A 16,723-nucleotide genomic window follows, 5' to 3' on the forward strand; every position below is an offset into this window, starting at 1 on the left:
CAGGGTGTTATTGCATGTTGCTGCAACACCCGTTTGTTGGCAAGCTGCGTAGGGGTGCCATAAAAAAATGAATGGCACCACATCAAACCAACATGTGTAATATGCTACATGCTCTTTTTTTTTGGTGTGTTAGGCAGCTCAGTGAAATGAATGGACTGACTTACCACAATTCACTTTAATGCATGGCATACCACATATTACCCTGCACGCTCTAACATAGCATAATAGTGTGAATGCGTCCTTACACTTAAGTAAATCCACACCTCTTGAAATTAGCTTAAAGGAATTGGCACACTTCTAGTTATTATTAATTTTATTATTATATGAAAAAAATAAATGTCACTGGAAAATAAAACTAGAAATCAGACTGGTTGGTATAGGCAACCGCCCCACTCTTCTTTGCTGCTGATGTACACTTCGGATGAAAACGTAAAACATCAAATGCACATTCCTTTCTTTATTTCTATTTAATGGCTGTTATAATAAAATATTTTTACAGAGACCAAAAATGTCCAAGTTAGTGCAAAACATTTTCACATGCACCCAGGAGGAAGGAAAAGGAGGAGGAATATTCTGTACACAATGGACAGGTCAGAGGCAAAGGGATATCATCAGCATTTTCCTTCCAAACAGCATGCCACATTTCTCTAATCATATGGGAGTGTCAACCCCTTGTGCAGTATGTGGTGGGAACTTAGGATGTTTTGCCCTTCTTGTCCTGATCAGAATCTGGGACTTGTAAGCCTGTTTCAGTGCTGGATTATTAGGGCATTTTAAGGATAGGGTAGAGGTGCTGAGCAGTTGGCAGTGTCCTTTTTGCAGTCCAAGGCTTTAAAACAGGCATGAGGTGGAAAGGGTTTACCAAGAGCGTTGGGGATAAAGGTTTAGGGTGGTTGTTTCATAGAAAACTAATACCCATGCAGCACCAATGCACAGAATAAGACACTGGTACAGGAAGATCCTATATACACAGCAGGTGAGGTGCAGGCAACTTAAACGGACAAGTCAAGGAAGGGATAGTGACTACTGTACCCCTTTTTTAGGGACACGTGGTTTTTCAAACTGCTAATCCTCCCACTGCCAGGGTGCAGTTAACTGCCCAGCAGTTTGATGCAGGACATGGGTTAAGGCCCCCTAACCACTGTGCTTATGTAGTTCAGGGCGAACATTAACACAATGGCACATATAAACGCAGCCCTTGGTGGTGTGTATTTGTGTACACCTTATCCATGTCACTGCCAGGAAGGCAGATTAGCATTATGCAGAGCTTGGCAAGCACTACTGGCAGTGACTTGGTTAAATGTGTTTCAAAATGTATTTTTTTTTTAAATATTTAAACTATCTACAATCTGGGCCTGGGATGCAAGGCAGTAGAAAGGGTAATCTTGTCATTGAAGGTATGGAAGATGGACCCAACCTCCCTAGCTCCCCTCCTCAGGAGAGCGAGTGTCAGATTTGAGTTTGACAAATTCTTTGGCCACCTCATCATTGTTGCGCTGGGACAAAATTCTTAAAATAGTTAGTCCTGTCTCATCCATATGAATACGTCGTCCAAGTGGCAGCCAGCAGGCACAGCTACCTCTTTGTGCTAGATCTCTCAGCTGCATAACAGCTGTGCCTACTGTTCGGTCTTCACGTGCAAAGCAGTAATCTTTCACACACACCTGAAGTTCATAGCATTCTGGTCCATTTTCACTCCCCAGTGTACTACAAAAAGTAAAAGAAAGGGTTAGACATAATTATAAAACAAAAACCTTAAATACTCTAACCATTTAATTATGCATCAAAGTGTTTCTATAATAATGAGTTGCTAAAAAACAAATTTAAAATTATACTGTGTCTGGATATGAAAATAAAATAGATGAAGGTCACATGTATTTTAGGTACAGGTGTTGCAAAGGTAGCATAGGGACAGTTGGTAGTTGTCACTTGTACCACTCACCCAATTGGCTTCCTCAGTTCTAATTAGTATCCATAACATACCCCAGCACTTAGTCACATGTTACTTTATCTTAATTAAATCATCATGGATGGTTTTATGAAATGTATCAAGACAGATGTCGACTGTCCACAATAAAACGTCTCGGGGTGTGACAAATTTTGAAACCCTGATTCTAATTCACATTTGCAATGGTGTCACTGTGTCTGGGACATGTGTTAATTGTGCAAGTTACACAATTGGTGTGAATTGTTGTCCATTCTCAGGAGTAAAGATGTTAAAAGGGCAATATGCAGAGTTCATCCACATATGCTGGGCCATGTGTTTGTAGATCCGTTTTTTCTTCCCATCGTACAGGTCTGTGCAGTCCTCACTAAACTGGACTGTGTATTGCAGGTTTCTTCGCTTGTGTTTGGCAAATATTTGGATGGTAGACCCTATAACTGGTTTGGAAATACGAGGAAAACAGCAAGAAAATGTTTTCATTGCATAGTTACATAGTACTTCATTTTGGTAACTTGTACAAAGACACTGTGACACCATTGCAACTATGTGAATTAAAACAGGCTTTCATAACTTTTCACACCCCTGTGAAGCTTTATTGTGGACAGTAGACTTTATAGTAAATAGCTATGCTAACTATATGCTAGCAACATTAACCACTTCAGCCCCGGAAGGTTTTACCCCCTTAATGACCAGGCCATTTTTTGCAATACATTACTCTGCATTACTTTAACCACTTGACGACCGCTAGTCGCAGATTTACTGCGGTAGGCAGCTGCTCCTGGGCAAAGAGAGGTAGCTCTATGTCGCTCGCTCTCAGGAGGCTAGGGGGCGAGCGAGTGCCGCCAGCGGGGCGCTCCTGCCCCCGATCGTCAGCAGGGAAGCCAGTGCGGGTATCAGGAGAGAAATGAACCGCTCAGGTGAGGGAGTAGTCCCAAATACATCCAACCCAGGTGCAGGCAAGGATCCGCAGTCCTGACAGCAGCAATGGAGGGGTACAAAAAGCCGCACAACCGGTTGAAGATGCAAAAAGTTAAAATCCAAATTTATTGAAATCAAAAAGATAAAACCATCCAAAATGTGACCACAACAGTCGGAGACATGGAAGAAAAGAAAGCACGGCGGTTGACGCGTTTCACGGAGTCTTCCGCTTAGTCGTAACCACTATTTCTTCCCCTATTTTACATGTACCTGAGGATTTATCAGATTTCTCTAAAAATAAAAGGAAAAAAGAGATACCATGACCATCTTTGGTCTTTGCATCTTGCTCTACGTGGGTCTGTGGGAGAATTAGGATGGAGCCAGGGCATCACTACAGCAATACCCACTCAACAGCAATTGACATTTAGCAGAAACAATGCCTATCTAAACTATTTCACATAGGTTTACTAAAATATGGACAGTAGAAGACAGTAAACTAGATACTGTTAATAGGAGGAGGATGTGGGAAAATTAACAGATGTACAATGGGATGGCATAGTAACCCCAATAGATACATTATCCCTTTCAGCAGCCCAAAAACTCACACAGTTTTACATTATCCATAGAGCATATTATACGCCAAAAATATTGTTTTCCTTTGGGGGATGACTGGATGCATCCTGTCCCAGATGTAAAGCTGATTCATATGCTTTGGCGGTGCCCCAAGTTACATAGATACTGGGAGGAGGTGCTGGATAAAATAAACTCACTGTTTGAAATAAATTTACAATTGGATCCGGTACTATGTGTATTGGGGTACATAGAGCAGGGAGTGGGTTTTGGGGCTAAGTGAACAGCAGTTTTAAGATGCTTGTATCAAGCTAGAAAAACTTTGAAAAAATATGGAAAGCATGGTTTGAAACTCCAGGTCTGGCACCCGAGATAGCAAATATTTAAAATGGCTGGTTAGGTAATATAATGATTTCAAACGGGACATGGAGAGGTGGGAGAGGATGGGGGGGTAAAAGAAAGTATTATTGAATGTTTGTTATTATTTCTGTATGTGATTTTTAGTTTACTGAAGGCAAACAATAAAAATATAAGAGAAAAAAAAGATACTGTATGTTACATGCATTTGCAGTCAAAATCATACTACACAGGATAGAATAGCACACAATGTCCCCAAATACAATAAGGAACAGAGCAAGTCAGTTCTAGAAAATACAATGCATTAACACATAGAGAGCGACACAACAAAATACGGCAAACTGTATTGTGGGATGGGAACCTCCAACACCACATCTCATTCTCATAAAATGCATTTTTACCATCTTTACCCTAGTATTTAAACAACAAATCACACCTTCAGTAATGTAAATTGAAAAGTTAACACCTGCCCCAGATTTCCTGCCAGCAAAATGATTTAATAATGCAAATGAAAACAGGGTGGTTTCACATACTTTACCACCCTATCTTGTTCTTGGACATTCAGCATTTTCCTTGGCACATTTCTTGACCCCATGGTAATGAATTAAGTCAAAGGAGTTACCCATGTGGCTATAAAAGCTTTTGTATGTGCCTCACACTTATTAAAATTGAGGAAACTACTTGGATGAGGGGTAACATGTCTTCAGCATTACAGAACATGTCCAGTTACAGTATCTCACAAAAGTAAGTACACCCTACACATTTTTATAAATATTTTATTATATCTTTTCATGTACAGTGCCTTGCGAAAGTATTCGGCCCCCTTGAACTTTTCGACCTTTTGCCACATTTCAGGCTTCAAACATAAAGATACAAAACTGTAATTTTTTGTGAAGAATCAACAACAAGTGGGACACAATCATGAAGTGGAACGAAAATTATTGGATATTTTAAACTTTGTTAACAAATAAAAAACTGAAAAATTGGGTGTGCAAAATTATTCAGCCCCTTTACTTTCAGTGCAGCAAACTCTCTCCAGAAGTTCAGTGAGGATCTCTGAATGATCCAATGTTGACCTAAATGACTAATGATGATAAATAGAATCCACCTGTGTGTAATCAAGTCTCCGTATAAATGCCCCTGCACTGTGATAGTCTCAGAGGTCCGTTTAAAGCGCAGAGAGCATAATGAGGAACAAGGAACACACCAGGCAGGTCCGAGATACTGTTGTGGAGAAGTTTAAAGCCGGATTTGGATACAAAAAGATTTCCCAAGCTTTAAACATCTCAAGGAGCACTGTTCAAGCGATAATATTGAAATGGAAGGAGTATCAGACCACTGCAAATCTACGAAGACCTGGCCGCCCCTCTAAACTTTCAGCTCATACAAGGAGAAGACTGATCAGAGATGCAGCCAAGAGGCCCATGATCACTCTGGATGAACTGCAGAGATCTACAGCTGAGGTGGGAGACTCTGTCCATAGGACAACAATCAGTCGTATACTGCACAAATCTGGCCTTTATGGAAGAGTGGCAAGAAGAAAGCCATTTCTTAAAGATATCCATAAAAAGTGTTGTTTAAAGTTTGCCACAAGCCACCTGGGAGACACACCAAACATGTGAAAGAAGGTGCTCTGGTCAGATGAAACCAAAATTGAACTTTTTGGCAACAATGCATAACGTTATTTTTTGCGTAAAAGCAACACAGCTCATCACCCTGAACACAATATCCCCACTGTCAAAAATGGTGGTGGCAGCATCATGGTCTGGGCCTGCTTTTCTTCAGCAGGGACAGGGAAGATGGTTAAAATTGATGGGAAGATTGATGGAGCCAAATACAGGACCATTCTGGAAGAAAACCTGATAGAGTCTGCAAAAGACCTGAGACTGGGACGGAGATTTGTCTTCCAACAAGACAATGATCCAAAACATAAAGAAAAATCTGCAATGGAATGGTTCACAAATAAACATATCTAGGTGTTAGAATGGCCAAGTCAAAGTCCAGACCTGAATCCAATCGAGAATCTGTGGAAAGAACTGAAAACTGCTGTTCACAAACGCTCTCCATCCAACCTCACTGAGCTTGAGCTGTTTTGCAAGGAGGAATGGGCAAAAATTTCAGTCTCTCGATGTGCAAAACGGATAGAGACATACCCCAAGCGACTTACAGTTGTAATTGCAGCAAAAGGTGGCACTACAAAGTATTAACTTAAGGGGGCTGAATAATTTTGCAAGCCCAAATTTTTCAGTTTTTTATTTGTTAAAAAAGTTTGAAATATCCAATAAATTTCGTTCCACTTCATGATTGTGTCCCACTTGTTGTTGATTCTTCACAAAAAATTACAGTTTTATATCTTTATGTTTGAAGCCTGAAATGTGGCAAAAGGTCGAAAAATTCAAGGGGGCCGAATACTTTCACAAGGCACTGTAACAACACTGAAGAAGTTACACTTTGCTATAATGTAAAGTAGTGAGTGTACAGCTTGTATAACAGTGTAAATTCGCTGTCCTCTCACAATAACTCAACAAACAGCCATTAATGTCTAAATTGCTGGCAACAAAAGTGAGTACACCCCTAAGTGAAAATGTCCAATTTGGGTCCAAAGTGTCAATATTTTGTGTGGCCACCATTATTTTCCAGCACTGCCTTAACCCTCTCGGGCATGGAGTTCACCAGAGATTCACAGGTTGCACTGAAGTCCTTTTCCACTCCTCCATGATGACATCACAGAGCTGGTGGATATTAGAGACCTTGCAATCCTCCACCTTCTGTTTGAGGATGCCCCGCAGATGCTCAGTAGGGTTTAGGTCTGGAGACATGCTTGACCAGTCCATCACCTTTGCCCTCAGATTCCTAAACAAGGCAGTGGTCATCTTGGAGGTGTGTTTGGGGTCTTTATCATGTTGGAATACTGCCCTGCAGCCCAGTCTCCGAAGAGAGGGGATAATGCTCTGCTTCAGTTTGTCACAGTACATGTTGGCATTCATGGTTCCCTCAATGAACTGAAGCTCCCCAGTGCCAGCAGCACTCATGACACTCCCACCACCATGCTTGACTGTAGGCAAGACAGACTTGTCTTTGTACTCCTCACCTGGTTGCCGCCATATATGCTTGACACCATCTGAACCAAATAAGTTTATCTTGGTCTCATCAGACCACAGGACATGGTTCCAGTAATCCCTATCCTTAGTCTGCTTTTCTTCAGCAAACTGTTTGCGGCTTTCTCGTGCATCATCTTTAGAAGAGGTTTCTTCTGGGACAACAGTCATGCAGACCAATTTGATTTAGTGTGCAGCGTATGGTATGAGCACTGACAGGCTGACCCCCCCACCCCTTCAACCTATGCAGCAATGCTGGCAGTACCCATATGTCTATTTCCCAAAGACAACCTCTGGATATGACGCTGAGCACGTGCACTCAACTTCTTTGGTCGACCATGGCGAGTCCTGTTCTGAGTTGAACTTATCCTGTTAAACCGCTGTATGGTCTTGGCCACCATGCTGCAGCTCACTTTCAGGGTCTTGGCAATCTCCTTATAGCCTAGGCCATCTTTATGTAGACACATACAAGCAATTCCTGGCGCTGAAAGCAATTGATCACAGATCCCAAAAACTGTGATATCAAACTGTGTGGGATGGACGGATTTTAGCCAAAATGCCAGTAAGTCATGTCAGGGTTGCAGCTGACCCATGCCCAGATCCAGCTGAGAAACATGTAACACAACAAATTACATTTTATTTATTTATGCCAAAGAAACAAACAAAGGGAGCATTCCTTGTTTACATTTTACAAATATTTAGACACAATCTTTATACAGTCTATATATCATTACCATTCGCTTTTAACCGTATCTCTGTTGCTTTGGATTGTATCTTTCCATATTGAAAATAAATTACCTTGATCCCCCCTGTTTCTCTCATTTTCCTTCCTATTTTAAAATATCCTATACCAAGATAAGGATGAAAGAGAGAAAAAGAAAAGAGAAAAAAGAGAAAAAAAAAAAAAAAACCAAAGGGGGGAAGAGGGAAAGGAGAAGAAAGGTATGGGGGTATTAATTTGGAATATGTTTGGAAAATTATTTCCTCCTGACTAGTTCCCAAGCCACGTCGACTCCCTCGTCCATAGGACCTACTAAAGCCCCTTCTGAGGGGGTCTACTTACGGTATTTGATTTTATTACATAAACCCTTGTGGTGTTTCTCTGTTAAGCCACTTAATATTTTTCTTTGCCTCTGTAAAAAAGGAGGTTCCGACCAGGAAGGCCTGAAGGGCGGGGGAAGGCCCTAGCAGAGGGAAATCAGAGAGTGAGGAGAGAGGGGGATGAGAGAGAGATAAAAAAAAAAACAAAAAAAAAAACGCGATTTGTGTTTGTCTCATCTGTGTATATTTGTGTCTTAAAACATTTTCATTGTTCCATTTAGTGACTAGGACTATATCTCACTTGTCTACCCTCTCTTTCTTCCTTTCATATCTTCCGTGTTATTTTATCCCACCACCTTGTGTCCCCTTCTGGGGTTCATCCACCAGTGGAGAAAAAAAAATTGTGTTTCTTCCCATTTACGTGTTGTGTTTTTTTAAAGAAGATATAAGACTCTCTCCTCCTAATGAGGTGAGAGACTGGTGAGGAAAAAAAAAAAAAAAAATTATCCCATTATTATCGTCTTTCTCTCCTTTTCCCTCACCCCACCCCCCCGCCTCCCCCTTAATTCAGGGCCATCCCTTCCTCTGAGGCTATAAAGTAATTCCATATAGCCCACTTTTTGGTATACAATTCTCTTCTACCTTGCCCGGTTAAGATCATATCCTCAAATTTATTTATTTCCTCCACTTTATGCATCCACATATTAATGGTTGGTGGATTTGAATCCCGCCATCTTAAAGGGATGCACACTTTAGCTGAGTCTAGAAAGTGTCTTAAAATCGATTTTTTATATTGTCGATCTGTCCATTATGGTGCGTGGAAGAGAAAGAATATAGGGTCCTCTGGAATATCATGCTCAGTACATTTCTGGGCTATTTCCTTTATCTGAGACCAGAATCTCTTTATTTTTGGACATTGCCAGAATATATGAAAGAGACTTCCCCTTTCCTCCATACACCGCCAGCATCTATCCGGTATTTGTGCTGAAAATTTGTGTAGCCTAGTTGGTGTGTAATACCACCTTGATAGTAGTTTGTAGTTTGTTTCCTGTATTCTTGTACATATCGAAGATTTAAACGTGAATTTTATTATGTGTTGTATTTGTTTTGGTGTAAATACAGTCCCTAGTTCCTTCTCCCATCCACTAAGGTAATGAGGTCTATAGTCTATGGATGGAGCTATTATCAGAGAGTATGTCTTTGAGAGTATGTGAGAGACTGCGCCCTTTTGTGTGCACACTCTCTCAAAAACCGTCAAAGGTCTATCAAATTCTGTGGGAGGTGGAAGTGATTGTAGGAAGTGGTTCAATTGTAGTGCTCTCCAATGGTCAAGACCGAAGTCCCCTCCTGGGTCCTTCAGTTCATTTACAGTTACCCAAGCACCCGCCTTTATAAAGTGGGATGCCTGGAATTTCCCTCTCTCTCTCATTCTATTGAATTGGACGTCCTGATATCCTGGAATAAATGCTGGGTTCCCTAATATAGGGAATAATGGTGTATCCCTTGTAGTTATTGCTGTATTTCGAAAAAGTTTACTACATATCTTAATTGTAGTTCCTACTGTTGGGTGTTGCATCGTCTCCTTATTTAATAGACCTAGACACCATGGGCCCTCTTTAGCGGTATAACACTTTGCGTCTGTTCTATATTATGCCATATTTTGGTCTCAGTATGGCAGCACCAATCTATGAATCTGCCTAGGTGTACTGCCTGGTAATATTTTGATATGTCTGGGACTGCCAGACCCCCATTTTTTTTAGGTAGATGTATAAGTGTTCTCTGGAGCCTAGGTCTTTTCTGACTCCATATAAACTTTGAGAATTCTGATTGTATCTGTCTAAAATAATTTGACGGTATTGAAATTGGCATCGCCTGAAGCATGTACAGGAACTTCGGTAGTATAGCCATTTTAAGGATGTTACACCTTCCGAACCATGAATTTAGTCCTGTTTGCCACCCTCGTAGTTGTTCCCTTACTTTATTCATAAGAGGTGGGAAGTTTAGCGTGTACACCCGGGACGGCTCTACCGGTAAGAGCGTTCCCAGGTATTTTAACGCCTCTCCCGTCCATCTCAAGGCATAGTTTACACAAAATTGTGACCTTAGATCGTTAGTTAACCCAATTCCCATCGCTTTGGATTTACCTAAATTAATTTTCAAATTAGATAAAGCTCCATACTGTCGGAATTCCTACAAAAGGTTAGGTAGAGAGATAAGTGGGTTTGTAAGCGTAAAAAGCATATTATCTGCATAAGCCGAGACTTTCTGTTGGGTGCCCACTGTGTTTATTCCCCATATGTCTGGGTTATTCCGTATATCGCATAGGAAGGGCTCTAACGTTAGGGTGAATAGTAAAGGGGATAGGGGACATCCCTGCCTTGTACCGTTAGAAATCTTAAATTCCTTTGATAGAACTCCATTTGCTTTGACTCGGGCAGTTGGGTTTGTATAAAGTTGGGTTATCCAATTTAGCATCCTTTCTCCGATCCCCACATGTTGTAGTACTTTAAACATAAATTTCCAACTGACCTGGTCAAATGCCTTTTCAGCATCAGTCCCAATAAAACTGCATGCTTGTTTAGAGTCTTTGGCTATATATATAGGAGATTAAGGGCTGTTACTGTATTATTTCGTGCTTCTCTATTGGGCACGAAGCCCACTTGGTTCAGGTGTATCAGGGAGGGGAGGTGAGTCTGCAGTCTGCTTGCTATGATTTTGGAAAATAATTTTAAGTCTGTATTAAGTAATGATATAGGTCTATAACTGGGACATGCTGTCGGGTCCTTTCCTTCTTTTGGTAGCACCGTTATATGTGCTCTTAGCATATCTTCGTGTACAGGTGATTGTACAGAGGATCTATTAAATAGATCCACCATCTTTTGACCTAATTTAGGGAAGAGTGTCTTATAATATTGGATTGGTAGGCCATCTGGCCCTGGTGCCTTCCCTAATTTAGTGTTTTTAATTGCTTTCTGAAGTTCTTCTATTGATATATTTGCAGACATCGACTCCCTCGCCTCCTCTGATAGACCCGGCATGCCTGATCTGAAAATATATTGAGTCATCTCTTCTGACTCCTGTTTTTGTGGGTCTAGGTTGTATAGTAATTCGTAGTACTTCCGGAATTCCTCTGCTATATCTTCTGGTTTTTTGATTTTCTGGCTTTTTGGAGAAGTTTCGGGATGTATGTTTTTGTTCTTGTATCTCGTATAGATCTGGCTAACATTTTCCCACATTTGTCCCCTGACTCATATATTGTCTTTCTGGTTCTCTGTAAGGCTACTTTAGCCTTATATTGTAAAATGTCTACTATCTGTTTACGAGTGTTAGAAATTTCTTTCATCTATTCTGCATTAGAGGCATGTTTATGTCGGGATTCCAATTCATGTAGTTTCTGTGTAAGTTGATTCATTTGTTTTGTGCGTAGCTTTTTGAGCCGTGCACCATGCTTTATAAATATCCCCCTGATCACTGCCTTGTGGGCCTCCCATACCACCCCTGGACTTATCTCCTCCCCTTCGTTGTTTTGAAAATAAAGCTCTAGTTCTTTCTCCACCTCAAATATAACTGCTGTTTCTTGTAGCAGGCTTATATTTAAAGTCCATGTTTGTGATCTGACTAAAGGGGTTTCTTGTAGAGCATATGTAAGTGTTAGTGAAGCATGGTATGACCAAGTTATAGGGCCGATTATTACTGATTTGATCGAATATAGTTGTGAATGTGTTATCAAAAAGTAGTCGATCCGGGAGTATAATGCATGCGGTGTGGAGAAAAAGGTGAAGTCCTTCTCTCCTGTATGTAGCAATCGCCACACGTCAATCAAATGTGACCTGTATAGTTGTTTTGCAACCCTTCTCTGTACTCTGGGTGGGATAGAAGATGTACCTGTTGATGTATCCTCTGATGGTATTAAGGGCATATTCATATCTCCACCCAAGATTAGCTGCCCATCCTGAAATTCTCGTAACTTCTCTAAACAGTTTCCCAGGAAGACATCTTGTTGAGTGTTTGGGGCGTATATTGAGGCTAGTGTTACCTTAGTACTTCCTATATTCCCTTTTACAAAAAGAAACCTGCCTTCTGTATCAGACATTATCTGTGTGCATGACCATGGAATTTTCCCTGAGATCACTATTGATACCCCCTTAGTTCTACTGCTCATACTAGTTGAATGGTATACTTGGGGGAAAAATCTGTTTTTAAGTATTGGTGTTTTAATTTCTTTGAAATGAGTCTCCTGTATATAGGCTATATCTATTTCTGATTTTTTCAATTCAGAGAGTAGGATTCGTCTTTTTTCTGGTGTGTTCAGTCCCTTAACGTTTAACGTGTATATTTTGAGTGTGTCCATTGTGCGGAAATATGGAGGCTTGGAACTAGTCAGGGGGAAGGGATAGGGCAGGGAAAAAAGAGGGGTGGGGGGGAAAAAGAGAGAGAAAAAAAAATTAATAGAGAGAGGGGATTCAGTAAGAGAAAAAAAAGAAAAAAAGAAAAAAAATAGAGAATATGCGCTGTTTTTAGCGTCCTGTGGTCTCAGACCAACAGTTGGGCGCTTGCCCTGTAGGGGTCTAGGTATGGAAACAGCCTCTTGGGCATCTCCAGGCTCCCACCGATCGGCCCTTCTTTTGCCCTAATTGGGGTTTGAGTCAATCTGACCCTGTCATTCCGTATTGCTTACTTCTGTCTTACAACATTTGTCCTGGACCCTCTTGCCTATCTTATCTGAATGTCCCGACCTGCCACATAGGGGTATCCAGTTAATTAAGTCTCCCATCATCGCATTTTCCATATATTTGAATATTCCTCACTCTGTATCCCCATCTCCAGTACTTTCAGACGGGAGGGGGAGGTGAGAGGGAGGTGGACGTGGGGGGGGGGGGGGGTGGCAGAGGGAGGAAAGGGGCCGGGGAGGGGGAGAAAGCAGGGGGGGGGGACCACCGGTATCGCTGAAAACAGATTTCCCTAGTAATCTTATTCAGAGGAAATACATTAACCTCTATAGATCTCTACTTTAGTTCCCTTATTTATTACCATTTAAATTTTCAACGTTTTTCTTAATTCCTCTTTTTGTCTCTGCAACTAATAATGTATCTCCCTCTACATCTATACTAAACCGGGTTTCCATAACACCCCCCCCCCCCGGGCTCCCCCCCAACCCCCAACCCGCCCCAAACCAGATTCCCCCCCCCAATACATAGTCAATCACGACAATCCGCACCTCCCTCAATATATTTCCCCCCACAACCTGGGAGGCAGAGAGCGGTCGATTATTCATCTCCTCCCCCTCCAGCCCTCTATACATAGGCCCCCTTCTAAATTACCCTCGTTCCTAGGGGGGGGAGGGGACAAGTGGGTGTACTCAATTCAATACATTCCATTACAATTTCTCCCTCTCTAACACCGAACTCCCCCCTCCCCCCCATTCAATCTTATATATTTAGTATCTAGAGCACCACATTCGTTTTTATATGGACATTTTCCCTTTCCCCTTCCCCTCCTCCCTCCTTATAGAAAAAAGAGAAAAAAAAAAACCATAGTCCCATATAGTCCAAACCCCGGTCAGGCAAAAAATAAGAGGGGGGACCAAAAGCAAGAAGAGAATTAAGTCCCCACTCTTCTTCCTCCTCTGAAAGATAACAAGAAAAAAAAATTTCTTCATTTATCGCTGAGGGGTGGGATATTCTTCCGGTTGGTCAGGGAAAGTTCCAAGCAATAATGGGGTGTAGATACAGGGTAGGGGGCCACTAGGGCCTGGTCTATCACAATAGAGAGGGGATAGTTACGTATGGTGAGCTCTCAGGAGTAATAAAAAAGAAGGAAGGAGAGAGAGAGAAAAAAAAAAATGGGGCAGAGACCCCCTCTCACATGTGTCTGGGAGGAGCAGTCAATGGTGCAACCTCATAGAGAAAAATATGATAGGGAAGACAACATCTTAATAGGCAAGAAAATTCCATTTGTCAATGTTCCAATATTTAAGCATTTTCAAATTTTTAATTTATAACTCACGCTACCGGGCCATCTTCTCCGCCGTAGGTTCCCTTCGCGGCCTGCCTTCCAATCGTGGTAGGCTAATCAGCCAATTTGAGACATGTATGGGGGGAATCCCCAGAAAAGGAAAAAGGCCTGGTAGCTCTGTGGGGTGCCACAGTGTGAGTGCTCGTGCCTCTTTCCGAAAGGTCACCGCTAAAGGATATCTCCATCGATATGTGTATCCCTCCTTGCGTGCCGCTTCCAACACTGGGCGCAGTAAGGCTCTCCTCTGCAATTTTGACTTGGACAGGTCTGGTAGTATTTTGATAGCTGTACATTCCAGGTCTACTGTTCCCGATTCCCATGCTTGCCTTAGGATTTTTTCCTTTTTGGGTATAGTAATGCATCCTGCAGACCACATCCCTTGGCCTGTCTGGATCTGTGGATTTATAACCTGTAGCCCGATGGACTCTATCCAATTCTATAGAGTCTGAGAGGTTTAACCCGAGGATTTTTTGAAATAAAGCCGTTACCTTTCCTCTCAGGTCCTCTCCTCCCACCGACTCTGGTATGTTTCTGAGCCGTAGGTTATTCCTACGGCTCCTGTCTTCTATGTCCTCCAGATGTAATTGCAGCGAGATTACTGATCCTTTAGAATCCTCCCGGGTCTTTTCAAGAGCCGCGACACGTGTCTCCAGTGCGGTGGTTGCCTGCTCACCTCTTTGAACTCTCTCTGCCACTGCCTGTATCTCCACCTTCACCGCTTGTAGATCACGTTTGTGTGTCTCCTCGATCCTCTGTACTAGGGATTCGATCTCTATGCGTGTAGGGAGGGCTCTCAACAGTGCACGGATCTCCGGGTCTGCCTGTGAGCAAGCCGCTGGCTGCTGGGTCCCCAGCGTGTCTGAGCTGTGTGTTCCCGCCATATACACCGCCCTAGACGCTGCCTGCGTCTCGCTCTGCGTGCTGCTCGAGTCCCCAGCTTCCTCCCGCATTTGTTCTCCTCCCGCTGTACTCCCGCTGGACACCATCGCGGCTGTGGGCTGTGGGGAACGTAGGTACTGTATTATCTCCTACTTTTTCTTTCCTGGTGTACGGACAGCCGTGCTTACCCCTCGTTTTCTACCCGGAGCTGGGCCGGCTGTGGAAGCCTGGAGCTTGGTGTTTTAGCGTGCTCTCATGCGGCTGCCTCCAGGCCACGCCCCCCGTAACACAACAAATTAATGGGTATAATAGCGCTCCCAAAACTGATGACAGGTCGGCACTTGGAATCACAATTAAAAAGGAAATAGTCACAATGAAAAATGTCACATTTATTAAAATTGGTAAAAAACACTGTTTGAGCAGGGTGCATCCAGCAGTGAGGCAATACCTGTAGAGTGGACTCAGGGATAGGGTGGGATCGACTGTCCAGATTCTCAAATTGTGAGGGGACAACAGGAGCGCTTGTGCCAGGAGGATGGAAAAGCCTGAAGACGATGGAAAAAGGAGGGGAGGGGGGGAGAAGCTCAACCCCCGTAGCCCAATCCAGCCGCAAGCTGACCTACAGTACAGCGGCTTCTCCTTGCTTCAGGTGGCTGGAGCGGCGCTGATGGATGACGTCATCAGCGGATGACAGTCAACTTACAGAGGTCCGTTCTGAGCACCGTTCCAAGCACCGTTCCCGATGTGAGTGGCAGCCTCGCCGCACCGGACACAACACACCCCACAACAGCGAAGGCTACCTGGCAATGGGGAAAGTGAAAAGCCACAAAGTGGAGGATTACATGTTTCGGGCTGAGCCCTTCGTCAGATCTGTACAGAACAAAATTCATTTCAGTCCATTTTGAACTGTAAACATGTAACGGAACCTCCGACCCACACTGTACTTGTGGTCTTCCGTCAGTATATGGCTTCCTCGCAGTCATGAACATAGATATCAAATCCCAGCCGCCGTCATACAAAACTAGCCAGCCACTTAGCTTGTATACTGGACACAACTAACTGCTTTATTGAGCAAGAAACAGACTTTTATACACTTGAGGATTATGTCAATCACTACATGAACAATGGCCTGAAAACATCCCACAATGGTGAGATAACGAGGTACAGCTGACTTATGGCTAATCCCATCTAGACAAGGTTATCATTCACATGCTAATTAGCTCAGCGTACTTAAGCCAGCCTGGTAGCCCAGACTGCCGACACCAAAGGTAAAACAAGATATAATGTAGATTATCATAGTGTAAATACTGAGAACCCACTGTAAACAATAGGTGAGCAAATCAGCATAATTTACAATGCGTGGAAGATAGGTATTTGAGCTGATGACATGCATCTGTTACAAGTCTGATCAACTGAAGCAGTCCAAACCATCAATTTATCTGTTGCATAGTTTTTTCAGTCTCAGTGACGGTGCATACCGTCACAACATATTTCTGAAACCAAAGACTGTGTGTTATTAAAGTACCATTTTGATATAATGCTGGTTTTGTTAGGCCAAAGATGGTTTAAAGAGCCATTGTTAACATTTGATGAAGATTTTTCTGTTGTTTGTTCACTTTGTCACATTCGAATAAAAAAAAAAAACAAAAAAACAAAAGTGAAGTTTTAGATTTGACTGATTCAAAATTTATCAATTTGAATGTTTAGATTGAAAAAAATCAATACGTTTGAAAACAAAATCTAAAAAGGCATAAAACGAATTCCGAATATGAATTCCGAATACGAATCCCAAATACAAATTGAACGAATCAACCGAATTTAACAAAACAAATGAAATTAACAAAATTAAATTAAACAAATTTTTTCGTCATGCGGATTTGTGGCATAGATTCGACAAGGT

The 16,723-nt window shown here is 42.2% G+C and overlaps 1 protein-coding gene across 16 annotated transcripts in view; it reads right to left on the reverse strand.

The window, feature by feature from the left end:
* Window positions 1-295: 295 nt before the first annotated feature.
* LOC309544369 (protein unc-13 homolog A) overlaps window positions 296-16,723 on the reverse strand; it is a 297,990-nt gene continuing 281,562 nt past the window's right edge. For all 16 annotated transcript variants that reach the window (XM_082243274.1, XM_082243271.1, XM_082243272.1 and 13 more), the window contains one exon: window positions 296-1,707. In XM_082243274.1, coding sequence (XP_082099400.1) covers window positions 1,422-1,707 — 286 coding nt within the window. In that variant the 3' untranslated portion in view covers window positions 296-1,421. The remainder of the gene's footprint in view (window positions 1,708-16,723) is intronic.

This window comes from Pelophylax lessonae, assembly GCF_965119305.1.
Source record: "Pelophylax lessonae genome assembly, chromosome: 1".
Classification (NCBI taxonomy): domain Eukaryota; kingdom Metazoa; phylum Chordata; class Amphibia; order Anura; family Ranidae; genus Pelophylax; species Pelophylax lessonae.